General features: G+C 44.5%; 1 protein-coding gene across 1 annotated transcript in view; it reads right to left on the bottom strand.

The window, feature by feature from the left end:
• Window positions 1-13897, bottom strand: part of FAM135B (family with sequence similarity 135 member B) — an 861083-nt gene that overhangs the window by 513213 nt on the left and 333973 nt on the right. The window contains exon 4 of the mRNA XM_086966257.1: window positions 2549-2628. Coding sequence (XP_086822383.1) covers window positions 2549-2628 — 80 coding nt within the window. The remainder of the gene's footprint in view (window positions 1-2548; window positions 2629-13897) is intronic.

Here is a 13897-nt window from a genome sequence, read left to right on the forward strand (position 1 = left end):
CTACTTAAGCTCAAATTTTATTTCCGACATTCTCCTGTTTGCTGGTCTCTGTCGTTCTCCGATGTCCGCCCAGGAGCTATGCATTCTTTCTGCGAGTTAGCAGGACCCAGGAGTCTGGATCACCAAACCCTCTAGTTAGAGGTTCTTTTAAAAGGAGGCACACCTTTGCTCATATAAACCTCTAACATTTCAAGAAACGTTCCCTAAACCTTTATCCATTCATTGATGAAGCAAAACCATTAAGTCCTCATTAACACGAGGGTGTAAAAAATATCTTCCAAACGTGATCTATGCATATAGAACAGACTAGAGTGTACAGCTATTTATGCATGGCCATGAAAATGCTTAGAGCTCTTTGAAGAGGATGACATTTCTCCACTTCTGGACAATGTTGCTGTGCACATTTTCTTTGGAGTGCATTGTGGGTTCCCAGTTATTTCATTTCTCAATCTGCTTCCCATTTTCCATCATCAGGTATGACTTTATTTAATGTAGTCTAAACTACTTTGGTGTTTTTTAATTTCAGTTAATTATTAGTATTATTTTTTTTAAAGCAGTAGCAGGGCTCTGTTTAGACCGCTGATTTCCAGTAAATTAGATGTAGGAAGTTGGTGCATGGAACATGAGCACCCTCTCTCTTTCTAATAAATGTAACAAAATGTTTTGTACACTGCGCCTGGAGCGCACAGCCAGTGTCTGGGTCGCTGTGCGTCAGCTTCCCTCATGTTGGGAAGAAATAGCAGCAGTTCTGAATGTAGCAGTGGTGTAGGACAGTTGTCAGGCGACATCAATAAACACCTTTAATAAATTGTTACACGTGACTAGGTTTGTCATGTTCTGATGTCAGAGTGCACATAATAAGGAGCTCAGCCATTGCAGTCCCTTCATAGTCTGTCATGTGATAAGATATCACATGACAGCATTGTACATCCCTGCCAGGGCGAGACCAAGTCTTATTTTTAATAGTTGCCCCCATTCATTTATGCTGCAATGTGGCAAAATAATAGAATGGAATATTAAACAGTGGAATACTCATTTAAATTCCTTTATTCGATTAATGCACGTTACCATAAAAAGTACAGACATAATAAAATGAGTGCAACATACAAAAACATACTATGATAATATAAGTTGTTTAAATATAATAAGTATAAAATCAATCAGCCAGAAAAAACCTCAATTTAAAAACACTATTTTTAGAAAAAAGTGGCAGTATAGGTAAAAAGTGTCACACACTAGGCAGATATTTCAACCCTTTAGGAGAGGGATAACATATTCCTTCCTGGATTTCTCATAATACCTACCAAACAATAAAACGTGCAAGGCATCTTGCGGAGACACATGGTCACAGCAGAAAGAACCTAAATCATTTACATATGTCCATCGTTTGGGAGCGACTAGACACAAATAGATTTTCCCTAAATCTTGTCAGCAAAAAGCTATGGTTACTAGTGATCACAAAAGTGAGGTATGGTTCCATGCATGGGACACTTTTCAGCAACACATACCCTCGGACTGCGATTTTTTGTAATTCCTGAATTTTTTGCTGCATTAGGTAATTTATTTTAACCCAAATCAGGGCAGACTTAACCAAAACGACTAGGTTACCAAATAAGGCACACCTCCCAGGTAGTCACAAGAATCCCCAACATACTTTAGCCAAGGGATTTGTTGAGATTTATTGAGGGAGAGACAATCTACCAAGATCTCACAATTGAGTTTTTCTACTCTAATCTAAACTGCTACCCAACACAGGAGGGGACAAAGGGCCACAATGTTGGAGAAACAACTAACTCCCAACAGCCTGTGAACTATGTATGATAGAATACTTTGTGGGTCACTTAAGTGGGGCCGGAAACAATTATTCTCAATAATCTGCAGGTGTTCAACATTAATACACTCCCAGTTAACGGTACCATAAAAAACATTAGGTAGACGACCAAAAAATTCAGAATTTTTGGCTTGAATGAGAGGTTTCCAATTTGTGCTGGAGTGAAACAGGATTCGCAGGTACGAGAAAGCTGGAACTTTTGTTAATATGCGACTCCCCTTCCCCTTGAAAAGGCTTAGTTCTGGTAGATCATGAACCAGCCATCATTGTAAAATTATGAAAATTTGTGACCAGGACCAGATCATCCATGAAAGCAACTAAAGGTATTGGGGAATATACAAACCAATACCCACTATTTATGATGAATTCAACCATCAACATTCATAGCAAAAGTATCCGCTTTATAAGTCTGGCTGAACTGAAGCTGTGAGAGAAGCAATATGCAATATTCAATATATTAATATTAGATGAAGCATTATTCAAGGCAGATGGGCAGGAAAAGAGCATTCATGTTAGAATATTCTATGTCCTGTAAAAAAAAAATCCCTGCCAGCAACGATACTTTATCTATGTTAATTAAGGCTTGGTTAGCAAAAAGTATGTGTTGTTGCTTGTGGTTGCTGTAGTTGTCAAGAAACCTCGTGACATTATGCATGAATATTAGTCACATTTATCATGTAAACCTCTTTTTTGCAACATTTTTTAAAAGTTATTTACCTGTTGGTCCAATGTGTGTTGCAACAAGTCTATGAGGAATCCGCGAAGACACTTTTAAACCAGTTCTTAGTTGGTAATACCTGGAAATTAAAAGTAAGCAAATAAATTCAAGAAGATTATAAACAGAAAAATACACAGTTAAATAGACAAAGCTATTGTAGGCTTTTCTAAATCAAATAATTAATAACTATAAGAGGTTCTCAGCAACATTTGCCTGATTTCAGGGTGGGTGTAATAGCACAGAGTAAATACAGGCAACTCAGGAGGTTGAAGTGGTCGCCTTAGAAGGTGGATCGTAGTAGCATTAGTCAGTAATACTTCCCAACGTCTCAACAACAACACCAAGGAAGAGGGATGGAAATAGCTTAAGTATATTTACTTCCTTCTAATGGTTGTCAGTCTGCCGCAAGTTAAGGGAAACGCTTTACATGAAGCAGCTAATAAGCCAAAGCTTCCACATTTGATATTGTAGGCAAGCAATCGTCTCAAGTCCACAATAGGGTAATGCAACAAACAATGGTAAGTTTCTGGTAATAGGCAGAGTACATCTCAGGACTAGTCAGCTCTCAAAGCAATGCAATGATATACAGCAATAATCAGAAAGGGGCTTATTTACAAGCCCCTTGCACCGCAGCTACTTCACTTTTTCCCCATAATAAAAGTGACACACCAGCAGCGCAGGGGGCTTGTAAATAAACCCCAAAGTGTGGAAAATCAGACTGAGAAAGAATTGAAAGTACATAGGGGCAGATTTACAAGCACTTTGCGCCGCTTTTACGCCGTTGTTGCGTCACTTTAGTGACGCAGCAGCGGTGCAAAAGATGCATCATGGTGCGGGGTATTCACAACGTGACGAATCTCCCAGATGCGTCATGTTGTAAAGCCCTGCGCTAGAAGAGGTGTACCATCGCAGGGGGGAGGCGTTCAGGCATGGGAACACCTCCCAAAAGTGGCTGAGTGAAATCTACAAGATTTCACTCAGTCACTTTTGGGCCCATGCCGCGTCAAAACCCTGCGCCTGCTTGAAGCAGGCGTGAGGATTGACGCAGCATTGTACACATAGGGCCCCCCTGATCATTGCTGGAGCTGCGTCGTGCTTGTGACGCAACTCCAGCTATGCACCGCTTTCACGGCACAGATGCGTGACGCATCTGTGCCGTTTTTGCTCCATGGTGCGCCGCATTGGAAATGCGGCGCATCATGGGTGGCGGAGCTGCGGCACACAATTACTGGCGCATCCTTGCCGATATGCAGGGATGCGCCAGTAATTGTAAATCTGCCCCATAGTGTAATTAAAATGGAGGTCAAAATCCAAATCTGAATTAATGTCACTTTTCTGTGCTAATGACATCACCAACACCCTTTGCATGTTATTCACCACCAAAGAAATTCCATTGCTCTCATCTTTCGCTCCGATGTTTTACGGATTTCACCCCACTGATGTAATTTCTCACCACTTTGTCAACTACGTGACATTCAATGCCAACCCTTTTGTCACACTAACTTTGTTCTATGTGTGTTGCTGCACGCCCACGAGAAATTCTAGGATAAATCCATTATTGAAAAACTGGATTGTATCCACAAAACTTTCTTTGCTCACTCACCACATCCAAACTTTCCTTTTGCTAACTAAATGAGTTTGTTTAACAAAACTTTTGACATGGTTTTCAATTCATCGAACCTGCTTTGAACACTATTCCCTTCATTCCTCAGTTATAACACGGGATCAACCCTGGCCATCTCACAACAAACATCATATTTTCATTTCATACTGAAAAAGGCTATGGATACACAAATACCGGATTCTGCTATGCAACAGCCACTCGTGGTATGAGCAGAGTCAATGTGGATATTTCGTATTTCGAACAAATATCTAAACTGTTTATCAACCCATCCAATTTGATTCCATTATTAGACGTGTTGTTTTCTATTAATGCCTATAGCATCATATGGATAAGTAAGTCAGTGTGGTTTTTCTAACCTTGACACACTACTTTGGTGAAATTTGACTCATTGTTCTGTTTAAATGTATATAAAGTTTTTTCTAGGGAAATCGGATATGCTGACGGGAAGGACTAGATTGGCAGACTGACACACTTATAAAGTGTAATTGATGTGGTTGCGGTTCTAATGAGGTGGAGTACAAACATCACACAATGGAATGGTCTGGAGCTGCTTGACTGAGGATAGGGTCATAGTCAAGAAGGAGCGCTGTCGACAGAGGCTGCCTCATTCGGAGGAGCTGCTCGTAGCCTGAAATAGGCCCTCAATGGGAATTAAAATGAAAAATTAAATATTTACATGGGTGATGAACCACCCCACTACTCACTACAAGCCAAACAGCCTAACAGAAGAGGTTTTGATTGCATGAAGATGCCACTGGCAGGACTTATATATCAGCGGAGACGTGAACAACCAACCAACGCACACCAAGACCGAACAACCACCCCCCACCACCACCCTCCACGCCTGGACCCCGATCAGCACCGAAGACACCATCCGCATGATGAACTCCATCCACTCCGGATCACCGACCGACCCCTGCCCTCACCACGTCTTCAACAAGGCCGACGTTGTCATCGCACCCCACCTGCGAGACATCATCAACACATCCTTCGACACCGCCACCTTCCCTGAGAGCTGGAAGCACGCCGAACTCAGCGCTCTACTCAAGAAACCCACAGCGGACCCCACCGAACTCAAGAATTACCGCCCCATCTCGCTCCTCCCGTTTCCAGCCAAAGTCATCGAGAAGACCATCAACAAGCAGATGGCCGCCTTCCTCGAGACGAATGGATCCCTCGACCCCTCACAGTCCGGCTTCCGAGCCAATCACAGCACCGAGACCGCCCTCATCGCCGCCACCGAGGACATCCGAGCCCTGATGGACAACGGAGAAACAGCGGCCCTCATCCTCCTAGACCTCTCCGCGGCATTCGACACTGTCTACCACCGCACCCTAGTACAGCACCTCAGCAATGTCGGAATCCAGGACAAGGCGCTGGAATGGATCATCTCCTTCCTCGACGGAAGAACACAGAGAGTCCGCCTACCACCGTACAAGTCAGAGGCCACCGAAGTCATCTGCGGCGTCCCTCAAGGATCCTCTCTGAGCCCCACCCTCTTCAACGTCTACATGAGCCCCCTCGCGGCCATCGCACGCCAACACAACCTCAGCATAATCTCCTACGCCGACGATACCCAGCTGATCCTCTCCCTGACCAACGACCCCGCCGCCGCCAGAGCAAACCTGCACGAAGGGATGAAAGAGGTAGCCGAGTGGATGACGACCAGCCGCCTGAAACTGAACTCGGACAAGACGGAGGTCCTCATCCTGGGCTCTTCACCCTCCGCCTGGGACGACTCCTGGTGGCCTCCCGCCCTGGGCACCGCACCCAAACCGACAGACCATGCACGCAACCTGGGCTTCATCCTGGACTCCTCCCTCTCCATGACCAGGCAAGTCAACAACGTCTCCTTGGCGTGCTTCAACATCCTACGCATGCTACAGAAGATCTTCTGGTGGATCCCCACCGAGACCAGGAAGACCGTCACCCAGGCCCTCGTCACTAGCCGACTGGACTACGGCAACGCCCTCTACGCCGGTACCACCGCCAAGCTCCAGAAGAGACTCCAGCGGATCCAGAACGCCTCAGCCAGACTCATCCTCGACATCCCACGAACCAGCCACATCTCCGGACATCTGAGAGACCTTCAATGGCTCCCCGTCAACAAAAGAATCACCTTCCGCCTCCTCACCCACGCACACAAAGCCCTACACGACCAAGGCCCGAGCTACCTCAACAGCCGAATCAACTTCTACGCTCCCAAACGCCACCTCCGATAAGCCAACCACGCCCTCGCCGCCGTCCCCCGCATCCGAAGAGCGACTACAGGAGGAAGGTCCTTCTCCTACCTGGCCGCCAAGACCTGGAACTCCCTCCCGACTGACCTGCGCCTGACCCAAGACCACCTCTCCTTCAGGAAGAAGCTGAAGACCTGGCTGTTCGAGCAGTAGCGGCACCCCCCCACCCCCAGCGCCTTGAGACCCTACGGGTATGTAGTGCGCTCTATAAATGTCATTGATTGATTGATTGATTGATTGATCCCCTTCACTTCAGCACAACGCCATAATGGGTATTAACTCTTGATCAATAGATCACAACATACTGAGGGCGACACCTGACATATATTGAATCTTTGTGGGTTGTAACTCTTTTTGTTTTGCTTACACCCCACTTTAGGATGCCAGATTGGTAGAAACAAAATAGAAACCACGAATGGGTAAAGTTAATCCCTATCATTATTTTAATCCCATACTTGGGAATATAATAAAATATAAACAGTCTATTCCTGAGATAGCTGTATTTCCTTTCATTCCTACGGTACCATCCACAAAGACAAACCAAAGAAGGCACACACAAATCATATACACGTCATCGTAAACCCACTGTGTTCATGCACGGTGAAGGGCGGCTTATAAATCATGTATCATTTCTTACCCTGTTGGAAAAGAGTACATGCCCCTTAGATATGGCAGAGGAAGGTGCGCATTGTGCGGTATCGCCAAAAAAAGAAGAAATAAAATCAAAATCAGCATCGACCCCAAAGAGTAGCTGCCCGATGATGAAGCATGCCACACAACTGCCCCTGAATATTTATATTCCTCTAGTCTGTCCTGGTATGGGTATGTTACATATGGTATCCCCAGTATATGCATGGTAAGCAATATCATCTCCCATTTTACACACTTAGGAACTTCATACTCTTTGTATATTGGTTTTGGCCATTCCCAAACTTCAACTTGACGTGATATTTCTTGGCAGTAAGGCAAAACCTGAAGATGAGGATGGTAATAAACCTGCTTTCCATGTGCTTCCACAGGCAACCCTCACCATCATTCCTCAGGTACTTTGTGCATGCGCAATTCAATCTCATAAGCAGCAAACCATTTATCTACATCACCTACAAAGGCACAACATTTTTTGGAATTTTGATTTTGTGAAGGCCCTTCTGAGAACCTCAGTATTGCTGAACACTGATACTTTCCGCCTGAGGAGCGTTTCATCGCTTCTGGCACCACAGGCTCCTCCCACTTTACCCTCCGGTATTTATCCGTGGGTTGGCGGTATGATGGATGAAGCTGATGCAGCCGAAGCAAGAGCAGAGCATCGGTTGTTGAAGTACTTTGGACCGCCCAGAGTGACAGCGACCTGGCTGAGAAGATTACGCTACGACAGCATGTTGAGACCCTCACCCTCAACTGAAATAATAGGAGAAAAATGCTATGGTGCAGCTTGAGAGGGTGAACATATTGTGAAGTGGCTGAGTCAGGTGGCTAAAGGGGGACCGGTCTGGTGCTGTACTAGCATACAGGCAGTGTGGAGGAAGAGGGGCAGAGATTGATGCCAGTTATGTGCCTCCCTCTGCGGTGCATTGGTGACACCTATTGAAAGAGGCCAGGGATTGAATAATTGCCCCAGGTGCCAGAGAAACGTTAAGTTGACATTAAATAAGATGCAGAGGTGCATTTAAAGCTTCTGGAAGAGCCAAGCCATGAGTTAAGGGTGAATCAATAAGACCATCATTTTTTTGCCTTACTACTGAGAGGTTTCACTCCACCGCCAAAAGGGCTTAAAACTAAACTAGAAATATGAAGAATAAAAAGCAGCAGCAGGTGGTTATCTCTAATTCAGCCTCAAGTGTTTTTTTACAACACAGCACCACTTAAGGGGAAGCCGGGAGACTGCTGTACCCCACCAGTTACCCATTCTACCAAATTTGTTTTGGTATCATCCTCGCAGTTGCCACTGAACCTAGAGAAAGATGACTCCTGTATTGGCTGTAGTATTGTAGAAGGCGCTGGTCTGCTCCCAGATTTGAAGCTTTTTATGGAGGCACCGGGAGAGGGTTGTATCACCCTTGTCACACAGGAGACTGATGGTTCTGAGGCATCGATAGGTCATGAGGAAAAACAGTCTGTCCACTCTAGTATTGATCAAAGCAATGATGTTGCTGTTGACAATAGCAACAACTCTCCATTCAGTTTTGGGGGCTAAAAGAATCAGGCGTCAAGGTAAACAAGATCAGTCTCAAAGCCTGAGGTGGGTGGGGAGACTATCACTAATTTAGTAGATACCACTCATGGCCAGGCCGGAGTCTCAGAGAGGGAGAATGAGTGTTAATACAAATTTGGAATATGAGATGGGGGCTTACCCACAGGTATGTCAAGCACCATTGTTGGGGAAGCTGGTGTTCTGGAGAAAGGTGGGGTTGCTGGCTGTAAGACATTTACTTTGGGAGCCTCTAGGTTGATAGACATTTAAAGAAGTCTGCACCCCACACACTTTTTAACTGCTGTTTGGAGTCGGATGCTTTGAGCACTGTATTGCAGTTGCGCAAAGAGGTACTAGGACAGATTAACCATCTTCAGGCAACAGCAACTTTATTTTAGAATGAGATAAAGCAGCACCTGGGAAAGATGGAGGGTGAAATGGCTCAGTTTGTGGATCAATGTGAGGAAGTGAAGTAGTGGGTTTCGAATTGTGAGGACAAACTAGAAACAACCTCTTGGAACTCAAAATTGGAGATTAGGCCTTTGCATGAAAAGCAGGGATACTTGGAGAATCACTCAAGGCAATCAAATCTGAGAATTGTAAGGGGACCCGAAGGGAAAGAGGACAATACGGACATGGTTGCACTTGTAGATTTAATGATATGATATTTTGGCCACTTGGGGGTATATTTTACTGAGGATGTGAATGATAATATGATCTGAATTATAGACTGTTACTGATCAAAGTTAATGGTTTACCTGCCAGATGGGTGTTGCTTCCTCACACACTCTTAGGGATAGTTGCTTTATTAATAATGTCAGTTCTACATTTATTACATTTTTTATTTGCAGATGTCCCATGCACAATTAGTTCAAAATATTGTGCATATATAAATTCGATGAGCTCTTCTTTTTTATTGAATAAAGTCAGCCCAAGCAGTGGGGGAGGGTTCGAGGACCAGTATCTCTTTCTTCTTCGAGTTGAGCTTTAGGCAGCTGTTGCTCATCCAGTCTGCAACGTCTTTCATTCTTTCTTGGAAGCTGAGTCTGGAGTCTTCGGAGTTCTTCGTGAGGGAGAGGATGAGCTTGGTGTCGTCGGAGTAAGATACTATGCTGAGCCCGTGCTGTCTGAAGATGGTGGCGAGAGGGGCCATGTAGATGTTGAAGAGAGTGGGGCTGAGCGAGGATCTTGGGGGTACTCGGCAGTTGATCTCAGTAGGTTCAGAGAGGAAGGGAGGAAGTCTGATCCTTTGGGTTCTGTCGGAAAGAAAGGAGGGGATCCAGTCGAAGGTGGTTCCCCATATACTGGCGTCATGGAGTCTGACTGTAAGAGTCCGATGGGAGAGGGTATTAAAGACTGCAGAGAGGTCTAGTAGGATGAGGGCCTCAGTGTGGCCCTGGTCGAGAAGCATGCAGATGTCATCGGTGGCAGCAAGCAGGGTGGTCTTGGTGCTGTGGTTGCTGCGAAATCTGGACTGAGAGGGTTCGAGGATGGCATTTGCTTCGATGAAGGTGGTCAGTTGGGTGTTGATGAAACTCTCTGTGACTTTGGCTACAAAGGGAAGGAGCAAGATGGCCCGGTAGTTTTTCAGGTCCGTCGGGTCAGCTGATGTCTTCTTGAGGAGGGGTTTGACCTCTTCCAGCTTTCAGTCATCAGGGAAGATGCCGGAATCGAGGGAGGCGTTGATGGTCCAACCTAGTTCGGGTGCTATGGCGGTACCAGCTATGTGGTAGATGTGCGGTAGGCAAGAGTCCATGGGGGCTCCTGAGCGGGTGTTCTTCATGGTCGTGGTGGTGTCTTCAGTGGTGGCAGGTTTCCAGGTGGTGATTGTCGGCTGGTTGTCGGTGGTGGAGAGGGGCGCGGTTTCCTGAGTCTGTTCACTGAAATTGTTGTAGAGGGTCCTGATTTTCAGGTGGTAGTAGGAGCTGAGTCTGTTGCAGAGGTCTTGAGAAGGGGTGACTTCCATGGCTTCGATGGGGGGTTTGGTGAACTGCTGTATTATGTTGAAGTGTTCTTTTGCATTGCATGCAATGGCGAGGATCTTGTTCTCGATAAAGGTCCGCTTGGTGGCCCTAATGCGCTGGTGGTATTCATTCATGGCATTCCTGTAGTTGTTCTGGTCTTCAGTGGGTTTCCTGTTCCACCAGAATTTCTCTAAGCGCCTGGCTTATTTTTTAAGGCAAACTGGCTTCTTTTTTTAAGGCAAACAGTAACAAGGAAAAGTCAAGTACTATAGAAAAACATCAGTTCATGGTTGACCAAAGCCTGTGTGCAATATCAGGCTGATCATGATGGAATAGAGGTTGGATTAACCAAGCACGTTGCCCAGTTCAAAGGTTTTATCTTCTGGCTTAGTCTCCAACTACTCAGACAGCTTCTTCTGGTCAGTCCTGCAACCCCCAGCTCCCAAGGGCAGGCTTTTAGCCATCAAAACTCTTTTGAGCCAGACCTCCTACAGGGTGTAGTCCTCTTTAGTCAGCTGAGCCCTCTTGTAGTGAGGAGTACTTTGCTTTTTATATTCTGAAGCAGGTAAACAAACTGACCTTAGAAGAGCGGGTCCAGGTCATAGGTGCTAGCAGGATTCCGATGTATGAATCCCCCACTCTTCCAGCAGGAGTCAGAATTGAAGATTCTTCCTCCGGCAGGACCTTCTTCAGATGGAGTTTTCTTAGATCAAACAATGTTGTGAGGAAGTGGTGGTGGAGCGGCCAGACATGGGCTGTGCACTAGCTAGCTAGGGATTGGAGAAATTGTACCACCCAATTCTAACAAATTTCTTCTAGTTCCCACCTCATTTTGCAATAGTTCCTCTTTCCCTTATTTTAAAATTACTTAGGAGCCCTGTTTCAATATGGCAGAACCAGTTGCCACCAGGCAGGCCTGTCTTTACCTTCTTAGTTGTTCCTTTTACCTGACAAGGTAACAATTGGTTGTCCATCCTACTATGGCTGGAGCATGGCTCTCTAGGAGGCCCCAAAGCTGCCCTTCAGTTGTTCCTGTCTACTCTCCAATAGCTAATCTTTGCTACGTGGTCAGATGAGAACACCCAATGGCCTTTTTTTAGGCCCAGCGGTAACCCACTGTCCTCGTTGTCAGAGTTGTTAACTCTACCAGTAGAGGGTGTGTATTCTAAATGTTGTAGTGTGATAGGTGGCATTACCGTTTTTACCTCCTATTTTTCTTTCGACTGTGACTCGAGACTGGTTGCCTAGGAGTGTCCTGGAAATGGATAGAAGCTGAAGACAAATTGTCTCCATATGTGCATGAAACACCAATGCCAAGTCATCAGCAGTTGTGCTGGCCCTGGGCTGAGATGAGCACCTGATTAGATGAATCTTCACTGGGTTATAAATATATATATATATAATCTGGAATTTCTTTAAGTTAAATGATTAACTGCAGAGCTCGAAAACAGAGAGATGAAATCAGTGCTCACAGAGCAATTGTTCTTGAAAGTTCCTCAAAAATGACTTTCTATAGTTCTATGTATTGAAGTTTGCTATTTTTGCATTAATATCAAGGAGCATTTTCAACTTGACTGTAGGAAAATACAGAATGAGAAACAAAAATAGCTTTGGCTAGTTTTCCACCATGTCTTTCTTGATAGCAGATTACAATGGATGCTACACATTAAAGATAAAGAGCAATGCGGCAGGACGAGATAAATTACCAGATTGTTGCAGGACGGGAACCGTAAAAGGGTACTGCAATCCAATAATCCAATTGTAAAAGATGCAGCAGCTTGGCCGAGATAATTGATGTAAGGCACAAAGGAAACAGAGAATGAGCAACAAAACAAGTAATTGCACGGACACCCGCACAAAAGGCATTGGTTATGGGGTAAGAGCCATTTACTATAAATATGCCTTTGATTGACCTAAGAATTCTAAATGACGTTAATGAGTATTTAGAAGACTCATGTTTCTGTAAGACAGATACTGAGCCCAGAAACATTTTTTTTTTTGTTGGCAGTGAAACAAACCTAAATGAAGCATAAATCAACATTTTATATGTATTTTCTAAGGAGTTTTCCTCCATCAAGAATATACATATTTTATGCAGTCTGCATGGTCGTCAATTCATCAATTGCCAGAGGTAGAGTAAGTGCCATCACATGCCCTCTGACCTTCACTTTCACACCCACATACACATACTTACACATACACCCACGTTCAGACATAAACACGTATACACCGCTGCCCCCAAAAGGTCATATTCCAGCCAAGTGGATTCTATTCTTTTACATATTTAGCTAATATTATTCACTATTAGTGTAATTAAAAAAATGACAGAAAACAAGGAGAGCAGAGTTGCAACCAAAGTCCATAGATCTGCCACTGTGTTCCAGGCACTGCTTTTGCCACATCTGAGGCCAGCCGTCACAAAGGCAGTGCCAGCAAGGGGCAAGGCAGCCCGGGTTCCCATGATGTCCACAGCAGCCTGCACTTTCTCTTTGAAAAGCATGAATTTTATCGAGCTTGCACAATTTAAAAAGAAACCAAATACGTTTATACAGAAATGTGCCGTTTTCAAATTTAAAATTCTCATTTGAATGTATTAATGCGTACATTATAGTGCAGTGGGATTCATCAAAAGAAAGCTTACTTATGGAAATAAACAGCCGGGTGTATAATATTGCGTGTAAACTGTCACTTAGCAGTATCTTCACATTTCAAATGTTCTGTTCTTTTAGATAAAAGCTGCACAATAATTACATTAAGGCGAAAAGTTCTTAAACAGAGTAGAAATCACCTGTACCAGTAGGTTAAAAAAATAAAAGAAGATTTGAAGATTACTTTCTAAGTAACTATTACTAGGAAATGGGCTCATTCCTTGTGAGCCATCAAACTAGTGCGATTTAAGCTGCAACACGTCAGAAGATGGATTCCATGTCTGCACAGCTTTATCGCCTCTTTGCAGCATCTACTGCTCTACTTATATAATGGAAATAAGAACCGTTTTCTCTGACAATTATTTTTGTGCACAGTTGCATAAAGTTTCAAATGGTTTCCATTCTACAACCCTAGACTACCGCTACATCAGACAGTTTTCTCTACTTTGGTTTCCATTTTGTGGCAAGTACGCGGTCTTGTAGGACTTCAGGCTTGAATTTTAGGAACTAAGGGGCATATTTACAAGCCCCTACTGCAACCGCAATGTCTCTTTTCAGGACGTTGTGGTGGCGATAGAGGCTTCGTCTTATTCACAAGGCAGCGTTAAGCCACCTAATGCCGCCTTGTGACTGAGGCCCCCTTTCACGCTATACTTAGCGTGAAAGGGACGTGCAATGTGT

This window comes from Lissotriton vulgaris, chromosome 4_1 (assembly GCF_964263255.1).
Source record: "Lissotriton vulgaris chromosome 4_1, aLisVul1.2, whole genome shotgun sequence".
NCBI classification, from domain to species: domain Eukaryota; kingdom Metazoa; phylum Chordata; class Amphibia; order Caudata; family Salamandridae; genus Lissotriton; species Lissotriton vulgaris.